The sequence below is a fragment of the Pezoporus occidentalis genome, unplaced genomic scaffold, assembly GCF_034315485.1.
Source record: "Pezoporus occidentalis ecotype Australia unplaced genomic scaffold, CSIRO_AGI_Poc_V1 ctg104, whole genome shotgun sequence".
Taxonomy (NCBI): Eukaryota; Metazoa; Chordata; class Aves; order Psittaciformes; family Psittacidae; genus Pezoporus; species Pezoporus occidentalis.
In genome coordinates this window covers 1,875,325-1,898,776 of record NW_026912822.1, presented here as the reverse complement: position 1 = coordinate 1,898,776, position 23,452 = coordinate 1,875,325, and the positions used below count along the sequence as shown (strand labels likewise).

Genomic DNA, 23,452 nt, shown 5'->3' with positions numbered 1-23,452 from the left:
ACTTTTATGTCTTATAATGAGAAAATGTCATATCTTTCTGAGCTAATATAGCACTGGTTCATCACCTGTAAGATGATATGAGTCTAGGTTTCGGCGTGTCTGTGATAAAATACTTAACTGCGCTTGATAATGCCGTTATCTTGTGCTCTGCTCTCTCAGATAGCAAATAAATTGAACGTTTTCTTGTGTGAATGATGGTGTTACACTTCTGATGTACAAAACGTTCATCCTGCTGATGTCCATTAACTTCTGTTTGTTGAACTGCAAAAACTGCTTCTTCTAAAAAAGGAAATAAGAAAGCCTAACTTGAGTGTTGGATACCATCATAGTACAATTTACGTGCTCTTGGAGGTAACATGACTTACTTCAGTTCTCAAGGCATAGAGCTTTTTTTTCCTGCCCTTTATATAGGCAGGCAGGATTGACCCTGTTTTGTTTCATGTTCTGTTCTATTTTTTTCTGGAGATGACCTCCAAAACCTGCGCAATTTTCAGAGCACTGCATCTGCTGGGCAGGCTTTTCTCAGGTTATAGACTAGAACAATTATTTCATCTAAAGAAGTGATAAAAAATACTGTTAATACAATATTCTGTCACTTCTTTTGTTTCTCCCTTCCAGGATTACTTACTGCCATCTACCTTTCCAGAGTAAATGGCTTTATGTTGGAACAGAGAGGGGAAATACACACATTGTAAATATCGAGTCCTTCATTCTTTCTGGATATGTTATCATGTGGAACAAGGCAATAGAACTGTAAGTGCTGACTGTTTTGCATTTGTGTCCTTAGTCATTTTCACAGCTGTCTTAAGATCTGCTTTTTAAGAATAATTTCTTTTTACAAATATTAACAAATCCTTTGAGAACCTTTTATTTTAACGATGCGCATGCAGTATTAACTGTTTTGTTCCAGGACATTGGGAATTCAGGTTTGTGACAGAGACCGCATAATTATATATTATAGAAAAGAAAAAGTTATTTGGCAATCTGTTTAACTATAAAGTTCCTTGAAATACAGATACCCATTAATCTCATCAATTCAGATTTTGCTATTTTTATAAGGGTAGTTGGATCACCATCTCCTCCAAACATCCTATAAAGAGGATAATGGAGTATATTTGCCCCTAAGACTCTATGGAGAACTTTTCTTCAATGAAACATAGAATCATTTAGGTGAAACTGAACTGGAGGTCTCTAGGCCAAGCCTCCTGCTCAACACAGGACTAATTTCAAAGTTAAATCAGGCTCATCAAAACCTGATGAAGTGATAGGGAAGTGTCTGTTAAATGACACTTCTCTGACAGGCTAGCCCAGGTGCCTGTGCCATGGGTATGAAGGAGGGAGACCTATAAAAATCTGAGCTGGATAAATCTCCACTTCTTGCAAGTTAAAAGCCTCGGCAGAAAGAAAACATTCTTTCTGGGCTGTTTCCTCTGTGAAGTTCCAGCAAGAGGAACTGCTGTGGGCAAACCTGTAGTATTTCATATAGTTTCTGAGACATCTTCTTCATGTTGTGAGGTACCCGCGAGCTCTGGTAGTAAACTGAAATTCACCAAGCTCAGTGAACCAAGAGGACAGTATCTACAAATAGGATTACAGGCCTCCAGTGGTGGATCTAATTCTCTGCCCCAAGCAGACATCACATTGATAGGAGCTTCTTTTCTCCAAAATTCTCCCCTTACCCCCCCCACTATTATGACTGACTTTCACTAATCACTGTGTCCCCCAGGTTGACAAAACTCATGCCTCGTTTTCTTTCCTCCTCTCTGCCCCCACCAGACTTCATAGGTACAGTCATAAGAACCAACTTCCATCTTCAAAAGAGATAAAACCAAAGTTTCAAATGGTAATCAGGACCCAGTCTGCTAGGGAATCTTTTATCCAGTTCTTGATTTTGGAATGTTTGTTTGTGCTGCCTTTGTAAGTCTTTGCTTGGGAGTTTTGGCTGAAAAATTACTGGTGGAAAATGTGGTTTAATGCAAAGCAGAATAAATACATTCACTTTGAGCTCTTCAGGTGAGAGTTAGCTCAATTGCTTTCTCTTTCTCACTCTGTTTTGGTGATGTTGACATCTTAAGAGTTTTTTTGATTCCTGTATTTTAAAATGGTTATATACTGTATTGAGTAGATAATGCCTTTGAAGCTTTGAGAACATTTTGTGTGCACTTGGAATTTTCTTTCCTCCAGACATTAAGGTATTTTTATTGTGCATGGAAATAAACCTGCAACTTTTTTATAATGTAGAAGCCTTCCACCAAGTTTCACTTCCTACTTCCTACTTCTTTCAAAATTCTTTTGGATAAGTTTTTATTTTAATGGCCACAACAACCTTTTAATGAGAACAGAACGGTGCCTCTCTTCAATGAAAAGTACATGGGAAAGAAGGGCTGCTTACTTACAACCTGCTCGCAGTAAGATCAGCTGTGAGACCAGATTGTTCAGGGCTTTATGAGTTCAGAGGGCTTGTTAATGTTAGATACTTTAAAAGATGAAAGAAAATAGGAAAACGTATGTATGTAAAACTTCATGTTTGTATGGAATACCTTCAGCTTAGCATGAACAGTGGTAATAGTGCTCATAACATTGTTTTTCATTCTGAGATAGTTTATATCATTTCAGAGTATGGGATTAGTTTGAAGATGTTACTATTCTCTATCAAGCTTGGAAGGAGAGAGTTTGCCTTTTGTCCAAGCATATTTGTGTCAAACTTACTGGCAAGGAAAGAACAGTAAAAGTGACTGCTCTGCTGCTGTATTGAAGTCCTCAGTTTAGATGGAGGATATAGAGGTAGATTTTTGAGTGTGTCAGGTTTGTGTGTCATCTGCACAAAGAAGCTCTTCCCTTTTTAGTGCAATTCTCATCCAGTTTGCAAAACTGCAGACTAAGTCTGCCAAAACAACTTGACTTTCTTTCAGAATTCCTCCTCATTTTCTTCACTGACTCACCCCTACTTCTAACGAAAGCGCCATGAATTGTCATAACTTGAATTTAACTCAGTTGTCACTAAGATTTCAAGGCTTTACAGTAACAACCAATAGGAGATTGAACTGGTTCATTTAAAAAAAAAAACCTAGAATGTTTTGACTTTGGAATGTTAACCTGGATATTACCCCATTGAAGTCACTGTAAAGGCAGATTACAGCTCATTTTGTGAGTAAAACATGGTTGAAGAGGGTTTCCAGATACATTGCTAAAATGCTATGGCCAAGGTAACCTGAAGAGGTCAGAATACCTGTGTTATAAAGGACCCGTGTTCCTTATAAATCATGTGCACTCTCTTAAGTTTCAGTGGACCTGGCCTTGTCCATAGCTGACAGAAAACATTAGAACATGAGGAGTTTTAAAAACATTTTGTCTGGCAATCCTTGTTGCAGCCGCTTCTGCCACCTCGTGCATCATCACTACCTCAGACCACACTGAAGCATCTCGTCAGCTAAGAATGAAGAATAACTCCAAACCTTTTCACTTGTCATTTCTCTGTCATGTAGCAAAGCTAGTCTTTTGCCAGCCATGTTTGGGCTCATGATATGGTTTGGGTTTCTACTCTCTAATAAGCAAACAGTTTCTCTCTTTCCCTTACAAATGTTTGGAAACAGGTCTGGAGGAGTAAAATGGTCAGTAGGACCAGCATGTCTCCATTTATTCCAACTACAGTGAGATTAATTTTCTCAGCCTGCAGGATCGTACATTTTGGAAGGTCATCTGGTGTTGGGAAGTAAAGGAAGATCTTGATATGAGTCTGTGGAACTCCAAAAATGTGAAATATGCATTGTAAGCCCTCTTTGCAAGCATGCAGATTCCAGTGTTTGAACACCCCACTAAATAATGAATGAATACTTGAACCTTGACAAAATGTATGGGATTTGGAATATCAAAGAATTGGGAAAATTGGAACTCAGTTATGATAGCACCATAACTGGGTCTTTCCTTTCTTAGCTCTTTCCTTGCCCATCCCCATTTCCTGGATGTGTATCAGAGCCAGCAGTTCCACAGCAGTGAGGGAAAGCAGTACACGGAGAAGTAGCAGTTAGAAGCAACTGCTACCCTCTCTGTGTGTGAACCTAACTGGAAATACTTGCAGGTATAAAGCAAGTGCAAGTTGCAAGGCATCCTTCTAGACATTCTAGAAGTTGCATCTTGAGATTGTACTTATTCTTACTTACTCCAGTTCCCAGTTTTGATCTACAGCGTATGCATGATGTATCTAACTTACTCATTTGAATTTCTCTGTAATTATGCCAATGAAAAGAAAGTCTTAAAATCTCTGGTGCACTGCACCTTTATGGAAAGCAGAATTGTGGAAGATGTCTGACTACTGGCACTGCAAAAGTATCAGCTTATGCACATGCTTTTCTCAGCACTGTCACATTCAGTCAACTCTGTAACAGTGACTAAGATAGATGGTTTTGGGGTTTGGTTTCTTTCCCCTCTCTCCTACCTCCTGCTGCTTTCTACCACCAGGTTTTCATTCTGCTCAGAAATCATTACAGTGCTTCTGGAACTGGGCAGGGTACTTTTTTCAAAAGGAAGATGTTTTCTCTTGATTTGATTCCATTTTGTCTTAAATTACTTTTACCTGCTTTAAGATTGTCTTGATGTTTGAAGGTCTTATTTAAGTCACTCTGTTTCTTAGAGTGCATAAAACATTCCCAGACTGGGGGAGGAATCCACCATATATGTTTTTTACCACATTTTCTGGGGTCCAAATTCTAACATTGCTGAAAACTTCTTTTTGAGTTTTCTGGTTTTAGAATAAAATAATTACATAATTTTTTCTATCCTTGCAAGTGTTTTGAAGGCTGCTGTGTTACTGTGAATGGTTTCTTCTTCTCAGTCCTGTTCTTCTGAGTAGGAGTCGAGGATTACAGCAAACCAGCTCTCTCATCTCCCAGAAACGAGCACGCACCAAATGAATGAATACCTGCTGCTGTCAGGAATAACTTCTGACGAAGTTCAAAACAGCTTCAAGTATCCCTAATTTCACAACAAACTTCTAGTTCTGTATAGCTACCATGGGAACCTTTGGTTCCATTTTTCAGTGTTTCAGTCTGGTTTTGTGGGCTTAAAGGTCAGTGAAAGCTATGAAATTTTGCAGTCTTGTGTATCATTAGCTCATACTTTCTTCTTGCTCAGTTTAAGGTAGCTTCTGCTTCAGGAATTTTTTACTCTGAATCATTGCTGGTATTCTTTTGACTTGACTTTCATTTTTTTATCATTTCTGCTTTGTTTAGACTTGGCTTTGTGTCTTATCCTTTTCATGTCTCTTCAGAGCTTCTGTTTTCTCATTCTGAGCTGTACCTCAGCTAGGATTTAAAAGTAAAGAATTCTCTGCTCAGCTGTTTCACTTATGCCTTATTTTTCCCTTTCTCGAGGGATAGGGTCTAGCTAGTTTTTACACAGCTTGAAGGAATGCCTGTATGCAAGTGTCTGCCATCAACAGTAGTGTGTTTTATTCATGATAGCTTCAAGTGTGGTTGGTTTCCCAGCACCTCTTCATCCTTTCCAGGAGCTACTGGATCTCTGCTTTTGCTTTTAATGTAATTCAGCTGTGTTCTTCTTTCTTTGTAGGCTGTTCCAAAATGCCAGCATATAACTTTCCATTCTCCTGGACTATTCTACTGTAATAGTAATAAGGGGAAACAGAACAGTTTATACAGGCTAAAACTACATGAGGCAAAATGTTTTTGCTTGTAGACATTTCCACATGCAGTATAATTTTCTGTATGAAAGTAGTAATTACTGTATCAGTAGCTCTGATAGAGTTTCATTAGAGTAAACTAATATTATCAATATAATATAGTTAACTAAATTGCTTCATTTAATCCTACTTCTAGTGCAGTCATGGTGTCTACCCTTAGGAGAAATTGACTGTAAAGTGTAATGCCTGGCACGCTTTTTGCAAGCAACACTTCTCTAGGGATCCAAAAAAATACTGGTCTTCCTTCTGGTTTATACATACTTTCCTTGAGGAGATAAGGAGATGCAAGAAGTAAGGCACTGATTTGCCTTTGACAGACAATTCCTGGCCTTACTGTGCCAAAGAATTAGCTTTGGGTTCCTAGACAGCCCTGCACTAGGAAAGAGATAGCATCTTTTCAGGAGAAGCAAGATAGATGTATTGCTGGAGATTTGTCATGTCTCTCCTGGATCCAGCCATAGGGCAGGTTGAGAGCAACAAGCAAAAGACCATGGAGGATGGAGAAACTTACAACCCTTTCACACAGAGTTTTCTCCCCTGCTCCTTCTGAACTGGTATTATTTTGTATCAGTATATCCTCTCCCAGACATCTCTTCCAAGATGGGGGATGTTCTGTCCTAAACCAAACCAAAAGCTTTGTGCTGCCACTCATGAATATTCCTTGTTGTTTAGTCCAAAAAGGAGTTAGTTTTGATGCAGATACTTTATTTTGTATGTCTAAAACCCAATATTTCTTGGAGCCCTGTAAAGGCAGTGCAGGACAACTGCCAGGAAGTAGGCTCTACAAGTCCAAAAAGCTTCAGGAACATCTGTTGTCATCACCCCAGAAACTCTGTAGGTGATCTTATCTGCAATGACACATCTGAAATGACTTCCAGGATATACAGCTGTTTGAAGAAGATCCTTTCTCATTTCCCGACAGAATTAGTGTTATGTCTGCCAAACTTAATAGACTCTGTTTCCTTTCACCTGTATATAATAAAAGCTGTCAGCTGTTAAGCAATCAAGGTATTTGTGGCAGGTAGACCCTAGCTGATTGCAAGACCCTCACCCAGCTGCCTACTGGGAACAACTAGTTTTGTGATAATGAAAATATGTTTAGCCTAAAGTTTAATGTAATGTATAGTGACTGCAGTTCATGTGAGAGTTGGATGCTACCCAAAGATAAATGGACACATTCTTTGGTAAGCAATGACGTATGTATCTTAAGAAGAAAACTGATTGCACAGATTTATCGGAATTGTTCTTGACTTTTAAAATTGGTAGGTACAAAGGGCAGGCTGGGTAGGATCAGCCTTTACCTTAGAAAGACCGTATGTGCTTTCCCCTTCTCCCTTCATTTGCCCCAGTTTTGCCAATATTCCTGGTGAAGTACTAATACTGGTAAGGTCAAGCAACCCAGCCTGCATACCGGATAGTTTAATGGGCTGGGATAACTGCCCAAACTGCCTTGTCAGCCTGTGTGTGTGCTCTTTCCACCGCTGTGGCTGTTGCCAGCTTAGTCATGCCTGCTGTTTATGTGGCTCTGCTCCCTTTTCTGTCATCTGTCAGCGGTTCTCATCTGGCTAAACAGTAACATTTATTATGCTGCCTCTTCTCTTCCTGGTTTTGTTTTCCTCTCTTATTCTTATCTTTCCTACTTTGCCTCTCATGCCACAAGCAGCACGTACCCCAAACAGACCTAGTTCTTTCCATCAACATACTCTGACCAGTCCAGGTAGGTGAACCTATGTCAGAAGCAAACTTCAAAGCAGAATAGAATGTCCCAAGATGTCACTCTCTTGAGGACAGATGTGCAAGTCTTGTTTGCAAATGTCCTCATCTTACCCCTTGTTTACCCCTCATTGTCTGCCTACCCGGCCTGCTCCAAAGTCTGGTGGTGTGGAAATGACTTTTTTATTCCAGTACAGGTTACTCATAAACAGAAGCTCAGCCCCAACTGGTCAGCTGTCTTGGATAGGAATGACAGCCAGATCTCCTGCTAACTGCATCTCTGCAAAAAGGGTTGAGTGCCAAGTCTCAAGCCAAATGGGTAGCTGCTGCTGGCACCATTAAAGACTGTGTGTATAGAATATTACTGTATAAATTGGCTGGCTGCTGCTTTCCTGCTCATCTCACTTCTGTGCTGTGATATGTTGCAAAATGCTCTTGCAGAAACCTTGCTCACGGAAATCTCATGTGGAAAAGTAACATACTGCAGGTATCTGTGGAAACAGGATCTGCCAAAGCTGAAGATGGTGGCACGGGACCATCTTGCGGAGAAGGTTCACCGAGGAAAAGGGTTTGCCACACTGTGGCTATCTTTGTGTATTCAGCTAGCAATAATGGTAAAATACAAGTGAAAGGATGGGGTTGTTTGGTCTTTAGGTGCCCTGAAGTTCTCTATACCTTTGGCCTGGAATAGACATAGTTTGGAAGGTCAAAGGATGTCTGGAGTAATTTTTCACTGTCTTTAGCTGAGGGATAAATATCAGACAAGTCTTTACTACTCTGCTTTGGCCTAGTTTTAGTGCATAATCCAATAGTTGAAATATTTAAAACATTCTAGAGGCAAAAAATGGAGGCCAGAGGAAAGTGTGCGTGCTTTCAAGACTGCTGGAACATACTGGTTAAGGAAGGATGAATCTATAAGGATATGGATTACTCTACAGTATTTTAATGTTTGAGTTCCCTTCAAATTTTTGCATAGCACTCTCAATCTTGATTTGAAGTCTGACCTGGTAGAAGAGAGGCCAGTTTTGCTAAGTGTAGTATTTGAGCCAAAGAGAGAGGGATGTTATTAATCTAAGGAAAACCTTAGAGCAATTTGTCTGGAGAACCTTGTTTTGGTTTGCTTCTTTAATTCTCTTGCAAATTGCTTTAAAGCTCAGAGCCCAGGTGATTTTAGGTTTGGCTTCCAGATAAATTCTTAGCTTTATGGGTACTGTCAGTCTCTGCCATATTTTTTTTCCTGGTGACCTTTGGTGAACCAAGACCATGCAAGTCTAGATCCTAAGCTGAACTTCAACAACTCTGCTCTGACCCCAGAGCCTAGCTGGAAGAAAGGTCCTGTTCCGTTCAAGAATTCACATAGCCTGAAGTTCTATGGACTGGTGCTTGTCTTCTTGCTCTGTATGACTGCCAGGGCCTAAAGGTTTGGTCAGAAAAGATGACAGTTGAAAAATCTTCATCTGCCCATTCAGCTTCCTCTGATTTGCATTTACTCTCAGGTGCTGGACATCAATGACTTAAGCAACAGTCCCTGTACTAAGTTGCATGCTTCATTGTTGGTACAGGTTACAAAAAAAGATGGAACAGCAAGAACAAGAAGTAATCTTTATAGAGGCTTACAAAGACTCATGGCCCTGTCATTATACAATTGGCGAGTCTTGTTAGCAGTATTTGAAATGAATCCAGTGAAGACTTTGCAAATACTTGCTAGATTAGCCTTGACATTGAGCAAATGAGGAGGGAGGGCAGAAAGAGAAGGCGTGGAGACTAGGAAAGGCAGAAAAGTCTTGGAAATGAAAGGAGGAAGTACTGTAATAGGAGGAATAGTGAGATTTCAAACAAGCAAGCAAACAAAACCCCAAAAAACAAAAGAAAGGATTAATCAGCAAAGAAGAATCTTTGCCTATAATGGCAAAATGGGAGATAGAAGAGCACATGAAAAGATACCAGTAACTTCCAGGTAGGTATCTTCCCCTGCTGGGAATCTTAGAATGACTTTTGAACTGTTGGAGTTACATGTTGGTAACACACCTAGGAATTAAGGTAAGCATCTAGCTCTTCATACAAAAAACATTTACAGATTTGAATTGATTTTTGTCTTGCAGATCCACAAAGACTCACCCTGGGCCAGTTGTACATTTAAGTGACAGCCCAAGAGATGAAGGCAAAGTGAGTACAACCAATGGTATAAAACATTTCATAGGCTTTATTTGCCTTGATAGCTCACTCTTCTTGTGTACTCAGTAATTTTGCCATCTGCTTGCTTTCTATATTTGCAAGGTCACTTTTACTATTTTACAGGTTTTAAGAAACAAATTCTCTTTGTGCAATTTTAATGAGTCAAATTGCGTGATACAGACAACATACAGACAACTGTTCTTCGAAACCTATAGCCAACCAACATCTTTCCTGATTAAATAAACTTGACTTTGCTTAAGTAAGAATTGACTAAAAGCTATATCATGACTTAAGTACTTGGATAAACGTGCTATTATGAAGGCGTTGTTGTGAGTTTTCAGAAGATAGTAAGTATTTTCTTATGCAAGAATAATAACGAATGTAACCCACATTTGGAACTTGCTACTGTAAGTTGAGAATAGGGAAGAGCTGTCAACAAGTGGAAGCAAAACATACAGAGTTGTGATGGGTAACATCAGGAGGCAAAATCAGAGTTGGCTTTGTTTGTATGGTAGCTTTTTCAAAATGAAACTTGGTTGCCAGAATAGCAGTTTTTATGACAGCTTTTTGATTTATGTGTCGTTACTCGATTTTGGAGCATTTTGCTTGTGTGGAAGGGACATTTAACTATCTCATTGGTTTTGATTGCATTCACCAATTGCATTTTACTGTGCATTTATACAGGACTGCATCTTATAAAATGGTGTATCTATTTGACAGTGTGCCCCATGTACAGCTAATAGTTATTGGACACTAGCAGCAGTTTGAATTTCTGATACTGATATGAAGCATATTATACTGAAATTAATATGGGTACCTAGAAGAACACTGATGACTACATCTGAATTTCATTTGCATTATCCATCCTTAGATTTATTCATATTGTAAGGAGACCTATGCACAAAAAATGCACTTGCCAGCTAACCCTTCAACAAGTGAGATTGAATGTCTAAGATTTTTTGGAAGTATCCCAATAGATCATGCAATTTATAATACAGCAAATAAAGTAATTGAACACTATAAAGTGTAGTGTTTTAGCCTCAAACCAGAAGCCGTCAAGAAATGCTATTTAACTATCTGTGGCAAAATACCTGATAAAAAGAAAGGTTTATTGATGAGGCATAACTCTTATTCGCTGACTACAACAGAAATCGCTGCTGACCTACCTAAAGTACAGGGTGTAGGTAGAAAGGATGTGATACTAAAAGAAAAAAATGGTCTTGTAAGTGAACATCTCTTACAGGAATGTTGTACACCACAGCCAAAGAGGAACCTAAAATATTTTTACTTCAACAGAAGTAAATTCCATTTTCTTGTAGTAAGAAAATTACTTAGGCTGCAAGAATATGTGAAAATATGAAAAGCAATTTCCTTCTTCCTGTATTGTTCTTCATTATTTGCTCTTGGCCATTTCGGTACAAGATACTGCAATAGGTAGACCTTTTGTTTAATATAGCAGAGTTGTTCTTAGGTGATAGAGCTGTTTCAATATAATACTACATGTTCTGCTTAGTTCTTCAGGTTCTAGTTAACCAAAGAGCACCAAGAGGTGTTAGTGGGAGAAACTAGATTCCCTGTATCACTTCATGAGCGGGATTGGATAAAAATGTTTTTTACATATGCTTCAGGACTTGAATGGATACAAAGTATGGATACAAATCAGTCATCCTTATACAGATATTGTTGTACCCTACAAGTATGAGGATAGTATACTTTGCAAGGGTCCAGTGGTATGTCTTCCCCTGTGTATCACAAAGTTGTTTACAGATCTGGGTATGTTTCGCTGAAGTAAGTAGGTAGCGTTTTCCTGTGGGCAGTGAGTTGTTGAGTCCTAAACCAGACAAACCTTTCCAAATGTAGGACAATTGTAAGATCTCTTTTTAAAAGCCTGGGGAATTTGTGTGCTGACTGTATGTTCATCTTTTAAAAATACTTAAAATTGCTAACATTTCCGGTTTCTATCAGTGACCCATGACCACTTTGTCTGCAGCAAAGCACTGAATGTCATTCCAGAAGATTTCTGCCATCCACATCTTTTCCAGAATGCCTTCCAGGCAAACTGTCAAGGCAGACTTTGGAGACAGTTTCTTTTACAAACCTAGCAAGCTGTGGCTGGAAGACAGACAACAAAGAGATTTTGGGCATTTAATGGGGTGCTGAAAAATAATTTGGGGTCCTAGTGTTTAAGTTCATGAAATATAACTATGCCTGCCAAATAAATGAGTAAGGGTACTTAGGAACAGACTGAAGTGCATAGCCAGTTTTAAGTGGCAGATCTGTAGCAAACATGATTTCTCTTGCTGACCCAGGAGAAGACATTAACTCTGGTGATCTGCAGTTTCCCAGCAAGTGGAGAAATCTTATTAGGAAACAGTTTAATGTTATTAAGTATTAGCTGGTGGACTAAACTTTCTATCTCTGAGTCTGTGTTCTGAGATCTAATAACACCTAACACAGTCTATTTAGAAGGCTTAGTTTTTTTTCCTCTCAGTTGTTTTGTGCTACCAGGACAAGAAAGGGGCTGGCTGGCATGTACCAAGATGCAATTAGTTCACTTTAAAAGAAAAGTCTCCCTAAAACACCATCATCAAAAGCATTTCATGAAGCAGGATTTAAGACAAAATGCGGAACAACTCCACGAGACAAGGAAGCTCTTGCCAGAACTCCTCCCTCCTTCAAATTCTGTTCAGCTTTCTGCATATTTCTTAGCCTAATTAAGCCTAAGTAATTAAACAAGGTGCCAGGAACCACCAGCTGAAGAGAAATCTTTGGGTTGTTTCCTTGACTCTCTTTACCCATATTTACATATATTTTTCTTCTTTGTGTTTTCTTCTCCAACTGCATTTATGAATTTTTCTTTTTACCTCTGTTGCAAACATAAAGCCTGTCTTAACAGATCTCTCGGGTGCTCACCATAGCCAAGAAGAATGTGAATGTTTGAGTTTCTTATGGTTCAAACAGGTCAGAATTTGAACCATCAGAAATATACTGGCAATAAGACTAATCACAGTCACCCACTACTAGTAGTTAAGCAGCATGGCTACCATCAGAGCAAAGAGAAAGAGATTCCCAGCTATGCAGCAAATCACAGAATCATGGAATGGTTTGGGTTGGAAAGGACCTTAAGATCACCCAGTTCCAACCCCCTGCCCTGGGCAAAGACACCTCACACTAGACCATGTTGCCCAAGGCTCTGTCCAACCTGCCAGGGTTGGAGCATTCATAGCTTCCTTGGCCATCCTGTTCCAGCACCTCACCACCCTCACAGGGAAGAACTTCTTCCTTATATCTAACCTAAACTTCCCCTGTTTCAGTTTAAACCCATTCCACGATGTCCTGTTGCTGCAGTCCCTAATGAAGAGCCCCTCTCTGGCATCCTTGCAGGCCTCCTTCCCTGAAATCACAGCACTTTGTGTCTTGCAGCTCTGTAGTGCTGTTGCGCATTAAGTGTTTCAGCAGTAGATCACATGAAATGCAGTCTCTGACAGGAGGTTTTTAACCTTTTAGGAATCACCTGTAGTGTGATATCTTTGCAAAAAAGAGAGTGATAAAAATCCCTGCTTCACCAGGGAGAAAGGCTTGTTAAGGTACAGGGTCACAGACTAAATGCTTTTCTGTTCTTTCAGTTTCCTGAATATATTTGTACAAAAGCTGAGGTGAAAAGAATGCTGATAGGAACTGAGCTCAACTGGTTTGGTACCCACCTGTATTGTACTAGTGCGAGCGTCCGTTATGGTGACAGTTAAGGAAGGCACTCAGATTCCGTAACGTATTGATTAAAATACTTGGTTTTGAAGTTACAGAAAAAGGATGATGGGAACCCCAAGTTGTGTAGCATTGGATGAACCTTCTATAAGGACACAACACACTGTGCTGGTCCCCTCTGTGAGGAGTTTGCCAGCATTTTGATCTTTGGAGAGCTCAAAAGATAAAAGGTTTTTTTTTTAATATCCATTTCTACTATCAGGAAAAAGGGTGTTCACATGAGACATACTGCCTTATATTAAGATAAAGGCAAAGACACAAGAATACTGTAATTGCCCTTATCATGCAGGGGCTGCCTACAGTCTTCTTTAGAATTAGCCAGTTAAGTTTATCTTGTGGCCAAGGAATATGCACAGCACAACATAACATAGAACAGGCCTCACCTACTCAAGTTAACTGCTATGTGGATCAGTAGCTCCTGGATATAATAAGTCTTCCATTTAGGATCACTACACTAGCAGTAAAAGCACTCACAGTCAGACACTTCTTTGTTCACTCTCAGTGGCAGTCTATTATCCCAGATTACCATATGGCATCCTGACACAAGTGCTATCCAGTTAGTTGCGTGCTTTCTGAACAGGATGTCTTTTCATATTTACTCTGCTCCAGGATCCCATAGGGACCCATCCAGAGCAAAAATGATAAATACTGTGGAATTTCTCCAGGACAGTTTGAATTTTTCTCAGGAGCAGAATTCTTAAGTAATCAAGTATTTTTCATATTCAGGTATTAAATATAGTAACTATAAATCATTCCCAAATTAGGTAATGCATCTTCACATAATGAATATTCTCCTGGCAATATAAAGAATCATATTTAGTAGGACTAAGAGTATTCCCAGACTCTTTTATAGCAGTATTGATGTATCAGTTATACTTAACTTGGGAACAGTGATATCTTGTTTAGCAGTCCAGCCAAGTTTCATTTTTATGAGTTATGCAAGCTAAAACGGGTGATGGCAAAGATGCTGGTAAGGTTTCACAGACTAAGAGATAATTTTGTCTTTCTTCTGCTCAAATTCTTAATATAGAAACTGTAAATTCTTGCCTGCATTCTGTGATTCATGTGTTTATGGATAAAGAACAACTGCAGTTACCACTGCCAGTTGTATGAAATATTCTATAGCAGAAATGTGTGAGTCTGCCAGTTTAGCCATTCCCAGTCTTCATGTTCGGATAGATTCCTAGGAAGACAGGCTCTATGGGAAGCAATTTCCAGGACACCTAAGTAGGCTAGACCTCATGTCGTCCATAAAATCTGAAATTAATTGTGTTCAGACAGAGAGAGATTAATATTGTGCCAGATCAAGAATTCAGTTCTTTTCAGCAGAGACAAGGCGAAGGGATTGTGCTCATCCTTTTTTTTATCCTGGGCATTGTTTTTCTTCTCTTTCTCTTTTCACAAACCTTCTTCCCCAGTATTTTTCAGGTGTGCATGCAGATGCGACATCCCAGTTCCAGAAGAAGTAAAAACTGGCATGCCAGTTAAATTCTTTTCAGTTTCTAAGAAAGCAAGCAGTTTATTCTCTGCAAGGGGAGATCTTAAGAATGTTTTTAAGCAATAGAAAGCAGAAATCAAAGGAATGTAAGTAGCTGGATAAGAGTTTAATCTGGAGACTCTCTGGTTTGAAATTGTTCAAATAATCCCTTTGGTGTCAGTTTTCCCTCTAACCAGGGGCAAAGAAAGTAAGAGCGGACAGGAACATGCTATGGTCTTATTTTCTTAGTAAATGTACACTTGTAGAGACTACCCAGACATGTAATCTTGCAGGGAAGTTAACTTGTCAGTAATGAGAATTTCTGTTGAAAGGTAATTTGAAAGCAGGGTGTTCCAAAGAGAGCCAGTTACAATCCTGAACATCAGTTTGGCATTTCTTTTTATAGTGCTTATTTGTTTTCTTTAAAATCTCTTAAACCCATGAAGTTCTTCAGCATTTATTAATGCCTTTGGAATCAGAAACTATAACTGTGTTTGTTTCCCTCCTCCAGCTGTTGATAGGCTATGAAAATGGGACTATCGTATTCTGGGATTTACGATCTAAAAGAGCTGATTTAAGAGCTTATTATGATGAGGTAAGCAATTTCCATTAATTCAGAAAAGCTGTTACTCAGCAGGTTTTTGTGTGTTGTGTCAAGCAATTGAATATTTATCTGAAGGCATTGCTTGTTTTGGAAATACTGTTTGTGCTGTGCTTTTGCCAGTAGAAATCAAAACCTGAAATCTCTACTTCTAATGCGTTAGCTCTTGCGAGTGTGTTCTATGGCATAGTCTCTTCCCCTTGATTCTGGCAAGTTCATCAGTTTCTGTATGGAGATCTGTTGGAAAGAGTGTAGTAATGAGCTGACCTGAGACATAGCTACATTAGGAATTATATAATTATCAGTAATTTACTAGAACATTAATTACAGTGAAAGGCAAATTGCTTTGTAGAGCTGTTGGTATTGCCTAGTACTCAAGATCTGAATAAAAGGTTTCCAAAATTGGATTCTGATAGTTTTATCAGGCAATGGTCTCTTGCCTTTAGTAAGCAGGTTATATCAATCATGGACACTGTTGTGTCGATGAACAGGCTGCTTCAGAAACAGATATCTACTTAGTTATTATCATTTTAGTACTAGCCCTGGGGAAAAAAACATGCTTTGTTCTTCCAGCCCTTCTGTGAAGTTCACGCATAGGTGAATGAATGTTTCCAGCTGAAGCTAGAAAAGGACATTTTCTTTAAAGTGAGCCAGGCAGTAATTGGCTTCCTGTAGTTCCCTTCTTCATCTTGCTGCCCTATTGCATGTACAAAGTGTACACATTTATTTTCACTCTAAGAAGTAATCGGAACATATTTGAGTCCTGCACTCTTTCAGGCCCATTTTCACAGACCCATTAACAATACAATAAGCTTCAAGGTCACCATTCTGAGCATCCACCTAGTAAATGTTCTAAAGGATAGGGTTATTCAGAGTTTAAACAGGCCAGCACTTAAGCCTCAAGATAGCCCCACTAAATTGCCTCTAAGTGACAGTCCACCTCTGCATCCACTTGTGAAATTGCACCTGTGCTATTATTTAAGGCAGGACAACTTTTTCATTTCATAGGTCTCCTGCAGAGGGGAATCGGTTCACTCATTTTCCTCTCTCATGGTCAGAATGAGACTTACATAAAACAGGATCTTCATAATATTGATTCTTTTTTTTTTTGGGGGGGGGGGGGGGTTGAAAATTTGTCTGTACAGTTCAGTTGTTTCACATTTTTTGGATCCATCCTCAGGAACATTTTTTGGTATTTTTATCAGCCATGTGTTTTCCTCCTCAGTGGTTACTTGCTGTGTCATTATTCCGCTTTGTGCAACTTGTGATGGCTTGCTGTGGTCTACTGAAAAGCCTGCAAGATTCTTATTTTGTCTTTAAAAGGGTTGTGTGACTAGCCATTGTGCTTTATCCCAGACTTTCAGTCTCCAGATTGATAATGTTCCTGATCTGCTAAGGTTCCCCTAGGGAACCCCTAAAAGGGTTCCTTTTTAAATCCTTGGTTACATGGCTTTTGAGAGTCACAAATCATTAGGTTGGCATGTGCCACTTGGTATGTGGCACAAACCCAAGGTTTCAAACCTAAGCCTCTTCTTACAGATTGGTCACCCAAGGTCACAGTCCTGAAAACATTAATTGTTCCTGCTTCCCTTCCCTATTCTATCTGGACTGATGCAAGGTCTCTGTGCTTCATGACAGCTGACTGATCTTCCAGTATCATTGTTGTGGCACTGAGCTAACAAGTTGCAATTGCTGGGTATCTGTAAGGTCTCAGATAAGTTGTTGTAGATGTTTTTTACCTTCATTGAATACCAAAGGGCCACTATGAATGGGGTCTGAGCAAAATTAATCCAGCTGCATTTATCTAAGTGTCATTATACTTTCTTTAGCACTGGTTTTAATACTAACAGGGTTGCCCTGTTTCACAGTGAAAGAACTGGAAATCTCCTCTTACCTCTCCACTTTCTCTTCTGGCACCTTTAAGGATAGTCTGATGGCACAGTCTTTTTCTGGCTTATCAGTGGAGCAGGTACTTCTGCTTAGTATCAGAAATTCCAGTGGCACCAGGCTTCTCCGTTAGCACTTGGTGTCTACTTTGAGAAACAACTGATTTTCTTGTCTTTGATGGACTGTCAGTGCTCATCACTGAGGCAAGTTCTTGCTTCTCTGTAATCTTCAGGTAACTGACCAGCTTGGTAATGTCACTCAAACTAAATGTCAGCACCCTTAAGACTCCATCCAAATACTCATCCTTTCACAGGATCAAGCCTTAACTGGATTTCTTCTCTGTTACCCTTGACAGCATTGGACTTCAGTCTCCCCAGACCAGCCACTGAGAAGGAGGTCTTCTGTTGTTATTTAGGTCTGCTGTTGTTATTTAGGTCTGTTGAACCTGTCGCTGTGCAGCACAGAAGCAAGAGCTTAACAGCAGATATTTTTTGATGCAGAAGTGGAAAGGATGCTGGTTACTGTCTATCTACAAATCTAAATATGCTTCCTTTTTAAGTTCAAGATGGGGTCTGTATCTGCTGACATTCAATTCTTATAGAGAAGGAATAATTTTGTATCTCATGAATTTAAAGGTACTTATTTTCACACTGCCACAAAGAAAATGCTTTTGTTGCATTGTCACTGAGAAACATTTTTAGAAGGTATTTTCCATTGAATTTTTTCACAATGTTGAGTGCTGGCTTTTTAATTGAGGTCTTAGAAGTAGTGAACAGTTGGCTCAGATGGAGTAGGTCCCCTTTATTTGCACACTTGAACAGCTGGCTAACAAAAAGATCATCAATGGTTCTCAATCCACAAGGATATCACCACTGTGAAATCTTGCCTATCCTTTCTCGGCTGCATGGCATTTTTGTACTAGTGTGACACTGCACATCACTTAAGACTTGCATATGTGAGTACAAGACACATTGCAGGCATCTCCTGGTAATCTTATGACAGAGAGGGGAGTTGTTTCCTACAATATTAGCAGGATCTTTCCAGTATTTGCACAAGTATGCCCTTTCGTTGTCCTTGTCATCCAGATTAATGTCATGGACACATTGCATCCAGAATAAACAGCTCACTGAGATAACCTAATAGCTCATAAGTGTTGGAGCTGAAGACCCTGCCCCTATTCACAGACCTGCAATTATAGCTTTTACAGCTGCACTCCCTACTTCATGCCTTGAAGGCTAGGAACATTTTGTAGATAAAATATGCCTGCTCATTTCAAATGAGAGAGCTTCTCTCCAAGGACAAAAAAGGCTGTACACGTTGCATCATCTGCAACTTTTTTGCTTGGTGTTCTTGGAAGCCTGTATCTGCCCTTTTAGCTTATCTCTGATACTTGTGGTTTACTCACTGGAGCTAAAAGTAGCCAAGTCTCTCTTTTAGCCCCACTGATACCTCTTAGAGCCTGCCTCACTTCATCAGTTCCTGACCCAAGGAGTTTCTGTGTTTTCTTCCCTACTGTGTCAAAGCTTCTCTAGAGACTAAACTGTTCTCACTTGTGAGACACCTGGTCCCAGAGCTTGAACCTGCTGCTAAGGAATCTTGTGTCTGTTCTTCAAGGTATCAGCTGCAAATTTGTTTCTTTGTATGATGATGGTCATTTTCTCAGTGGTGATACGTATGAGATACTGAGAACCTTTCAGTCAATGCTCTCTATGCTGCCCTCTGTAAAAGGCTTTCCTTGCAAGCCCTTTTCTGAATTCCTTCAAAAGTTTGTTTCTATCAATTGGTATAAAATAGAATACATAAACAAGGCAGGTCCTTAAAGGATTCTCAAGTTATTATTGGTAGTTGGCAGATCCAAAAAAACAGCCGTCTTCATACACAGACTGTTTGAAAGTTTGACAGCTTCTGTCAATGCACATTCAGAGCTTCCTGAAGCGTAGTCATCATCTTTCATTAGAACACATCTCCAAAGTGAAGCTGCAGAGTTTGTAAACTCTAATATCTGCCAAATGACATCCCCCTAGCTTTATCAGGAACTATGCCATTATGGAAGTGTCAAATCAGATGTAGCCTTGTAATGGTCTGTAATGAGTACTTCTAACATGTAGGATTCTTAAGATTCAAGCAATAGAATGAGGTGAGTTTGGTGGTTTTTCAAATGATAGTTAAAAATGGTCTTAGAGTTCCCATGAGTTCTTTTCAGTAGAGGAGGTTTGTGGTTGGGAGGGAACTGAAATGGTGTTCGGTGTGATTAATTTTAGTACATGCTGAGTATGAGAGAAGATGGAATATGTGTGCAACCGCTGTGGGTATTGCAGAAGGAGAAATGTACCCAATCTGGAGTGATATGCTTTATGTGCATACAGTGTGTGAACATTCACATGAGTCACCCACCATGATGAACTCCTGTTCTAAGAAAATAACTGCTCCTTTTCTGTGTGTATGCTAAAGGAGTGGATTAGAATGCTAGACACATTCTAGCAGAGAGAAAACCACCGTTCAGTATTAGTCGTGACTCCCAGCTAAGACCTCCAAAAGCCATTCCGAGTATTTCTTGCCTGTTTCAGGGCAAAGTCTAACAGGTGAGTTGAGCTGCTGCTATGCCAACTGTCTGTGACAGGAGCATCCCACCTCAGATCCACTCAGCAGGAGGTTTATGCTGGCAGGTGGCACCTAGTAGCTGAGAGGCAGCTTAACAAGCAAGCTTGGTACAATTTTCAACTACTAGTTACTAGCTCCTGCTCAGATACAGTTAGCGACTGTAACCATGTGAAATGCTTCTATGTGTGATAACACATCAAAAGCAGATTCAAATTTGGCATGTGAGCAAGCATGAATAAGCTCATGTCAGGATTAATTTGTGTGAGGAGATACAGTGTAAGTGAAGCAGTGCTCCCCACAGATCTAAGGTTTGTACTACCTGGGGGCAATGGACCCTGTATGAAGCATCTTTCTGCATTGTCTTTTGTTGCTTCAGTTATAGTTTGACATCTTCTGGGTCCGTAAGAGGAATTGTGTGTCAAGCCCCCTTTGGAAGGTAGAAGTTTGAGTGACACCCATTATGTCACTCAAAGATAAATATTTAGAGTATACTTTGCTCAGCTCTGTTTGTTGAGTTTTTATTGGCATGACTAGCTTCCCAGTGCATTAGCAAAGCATTCATATACAAGGGATGTCAGAGTTCCATTAAAACATCTGGGTCATCTTAGTGCAAAGGCTCATTTGTGCTGTCCAGCCTCAGCAGATGAGCAAAGTATTGGTAAAGGGCTTCTTCATTGATGTGTTCTGATATTCCCTCCAGGTCGTAAGTTGTTACCAACCATAACAATCAATATACTGATTAAAAGAGAAGATCAACAGGGAGTTCTGAATAGTGAGCAGGAGCACTTAGGTTTATTTCTTGTCAGCTTAAGCAAAATTGATATGAACAGCTCCAGTGCTGACTTATGAATACCCAGGCATGATTTTAAAGTGATTAGAATAAATCAGGTAAATGCCCAGATGCAATTGTAAGTGCATGCAAGGCCTTAGCAATTACTGGCTTGGAAAAAAAAACGGAAATGTATTAAACTGCATTCAAAAATAGGTCTCTTATTTACATTTACATACAAATATATTACGGGTTTTGCTATTTGGCAGCTCGTATCTCTGGAAGGGAAATGGATTCAAGGGAAAATCCTGTCAGTTTGTGCTTCTGAGGGGAGCATGTGAGAAACTGTGCTTTACAATGAACCAATACTTTGTTTTGACAGAAGAGGGCTTTACATTTCTGTCACCACATGCCCTTGTTTTGTTAGTTTCCAGCACATACCAGTGAAAAGGAAGGACTTACACCATTATCCATTCAGCTAGTCTGATGTAATTATGGATATTTCCAGTCAGTTCCACTAATTATGCACAAAATGAATTTTTGAAGTGTTGCTTTTTGGCATAGATAACATTCAGCATGTGGTACTTGCATTGATCACATTGGAGTGTGATATCCCTCTTCTCTGAAGCACTATCTGTTCCAGAAGTATCTTGCATCATTGTTTTGGTAATTTCATATACAAATTAAATGATCCTGGTCTCTCTAGTGGTTTTGGTTTTATATTCAACATCCTAGATTTCTGTGTGTCTGCTCTGAAACTTGGGAAGAAGGGGGAAACATTCAAGACCAGAGTACTGTTTCTACAGTCATCTGGGGAAGACTGCATGTGTTGCATGTTTCCTGTATGTTTGCCAAATGAAAAGAGATCAGACATACTACGACTGCAGTGTATGTCCTTTGTTCTTATAGTTTTACCTTAATAGCCTGTTCCTTCAAGTTTGGTCTGATTCAGTACAGGCTTTCTTCCATTCTTGTGTTATGTTAGCATTTATAATGAATTGTTTTGCTTGACTAGCAGTAGGTTACAGCCACTGGTTACTAAAACACGCTGGTACTGGACTTCAGACAAACAAGACCTGCCCGAGTATTGATATACCATTAGATTAATCCAAAGTCATACGTTAAAATACCATTAGTGTAAACACTGTATTTCATTTCAGTCTCAAGTTCTTCTTTCATTTCTGTAGGCTATTCATTCTGTTGCTTGGCATCATGAAGGAAAACAGTTCATGTGCAGTCACTCTGATGGCAGCTTGACCCTATGGAATCTGAAAAGTCCTAACAGACCATTCCAGACCACAATTCCACATGGTAATTTTGATAGTTAAAATGTATAGCTAAGAAACAAGACAATATTCTCCATGCTGTTTGCTAATAACTGTATTTATTTCATTTTTTATTGTAGCCTAGATCCAGAGTTGCTTCTTGCATAAGTATTTTAATTTGCAAAGCAGCTTCAAAATATAAAAGTCAGAGAACAGTTTTGATCAAACTTTGTTTTAATTGGTGTCATAAATACCTATTACTGGATAATATTGCTCAAAAGTCTTCTTTTATCCAGTTCATCTTAAGAGCCTACTGCTGGTCTTTGGGGTTTGCTGGGCTATGGGATTGTCACATTCCTTTCTTTTATATTTTGTACTTACATACTTGTATGTGCAATTTTCACGACTAGTAATACATTTTGTACCAGGCACTGTGTGGCTTGTTATAGAGATGGTACAAGGCTTCCCAAGTCATTGCAAAGAAGAATTTAAAGGAGTCATATTTAGAAATGCCTGTGTCTTTTATGGCTGGGCTTTTATATATCAGTGCTTCCTATAAATGAGGTAAAAAGGTATTGAATCCATTGCAAATGAGTACATTACCAAGAAGCCAGACTGGGGGGAGAGAAAGGAAGAAAGAGAAAGCAAGATCTATGTATCTCAGGAAAGTTATAGCATTTTCTTGAATTCCTAATTCCTTTTATCTTTTTTAGCTGTAGAATTGTACTTTAAGTCAGAAGGGATCTCTCAGAGGTCCCCCAGCTCAAAACAGGCCTGATTAGATCCATTAGCTCAGGGCAGTGTCCAGTTGACACTGGATACTTGAAGACTTCTAATGACAAATTGTCTCTGGGAAACATCTACCATTTAATAACTCTCATGGTACAAATGCTAACATCAAAGGAGAATTTCCCAGTTCACAACTTGAGTCCTTTACCTCCTGTCATGTCACTGTGCCCCTCTGGGAGCAGTCTGGCTCCATCTACGCTTTATCCTTCAATCAGGTTGTTGTTGAAGGCAAGCACAGACTTTTCAAACTAAACAAACAGACAAACAAAAACCAAACTAAATTGTTGGGTTTTTGGTTTACAAGTGACTTTTCTCTTGACGAGAAGTACTGAGCCAGAATTAACAAAGAACCCATGAATTTCAATTGTAAGTATCACTCAACGAGTTACACTCCAGAGAATGTAACATTTCCTCAACAAAAGGAATTGTGTCAATCCAAGAGTGGCTTAGGGAAAAAAAATAAGGTGTTTATGCTCATAATGTGCTCAGAAAAAAACATGTGCATTTGGTGTAATTCATTAATTATTAGTTCAGTGTCATCCTCGGTAATCTGCATGGGGTTTAGATGTCTCTGAAGTATGGTCTGTGGCAGTCAAAACAGAAAAGTCATAACAAATATAATTAACTTAGACAAATGCATATTTTATGGAAGTAGGAGCTAGTGCCCATTATCTTCTGTGGCTTTGAAGTACATTTTCTTCCTGTTTATACAGTT

At 39.3% G+C, this 23,452-nt stretch overlaps 2 protein-coding genes across 10 annotated transcripts in view; one reads left to right on the top strand and one right to left on the bottom strand.

Annotated features, from left to right (window-relative positions):
* Positions 1 to 23,452, bottom strand: part of HGD (homogentisate 1,2-dioxygenase) — a 339,522-nt gene that overhangs the window by 237,335 nt on the left and 78,735 nt on the right. The window lies entirely within an intron of this gene.
* STXBP5L (syntaxin binding protein 5L) overlaps positions 1 to 23,452 on the top strand; it is a 190,148-nt gene that overhangs the window by 92,399 nt on the left and 74,297 nt on the right. For all 9 annotated transcript variants that reach the window (XM_062618662.1, XM_062618680.1, XM_062618688.1 and 6 more), the window contains 4 exons: positions 619 to 753; positions 9,511 to 9,574; positions 15,337 to 15,420; positions 21,871 to 21,994. In XM_062618662.1, the coding sequence (XP_062474646.1) occupies positions 619 to 753; positions 9,511 to 9,574; positions 15,337 to 15,420; positions 21,871 to 21,994 (407 nt within the window). The remainder of the gene's footprint in view (positions 1 to 618; positions 754 to 9,510; positions 9,575 to 15,336; positions 15,421 to 21,870; positions 21,995 to 23,452) is intronic.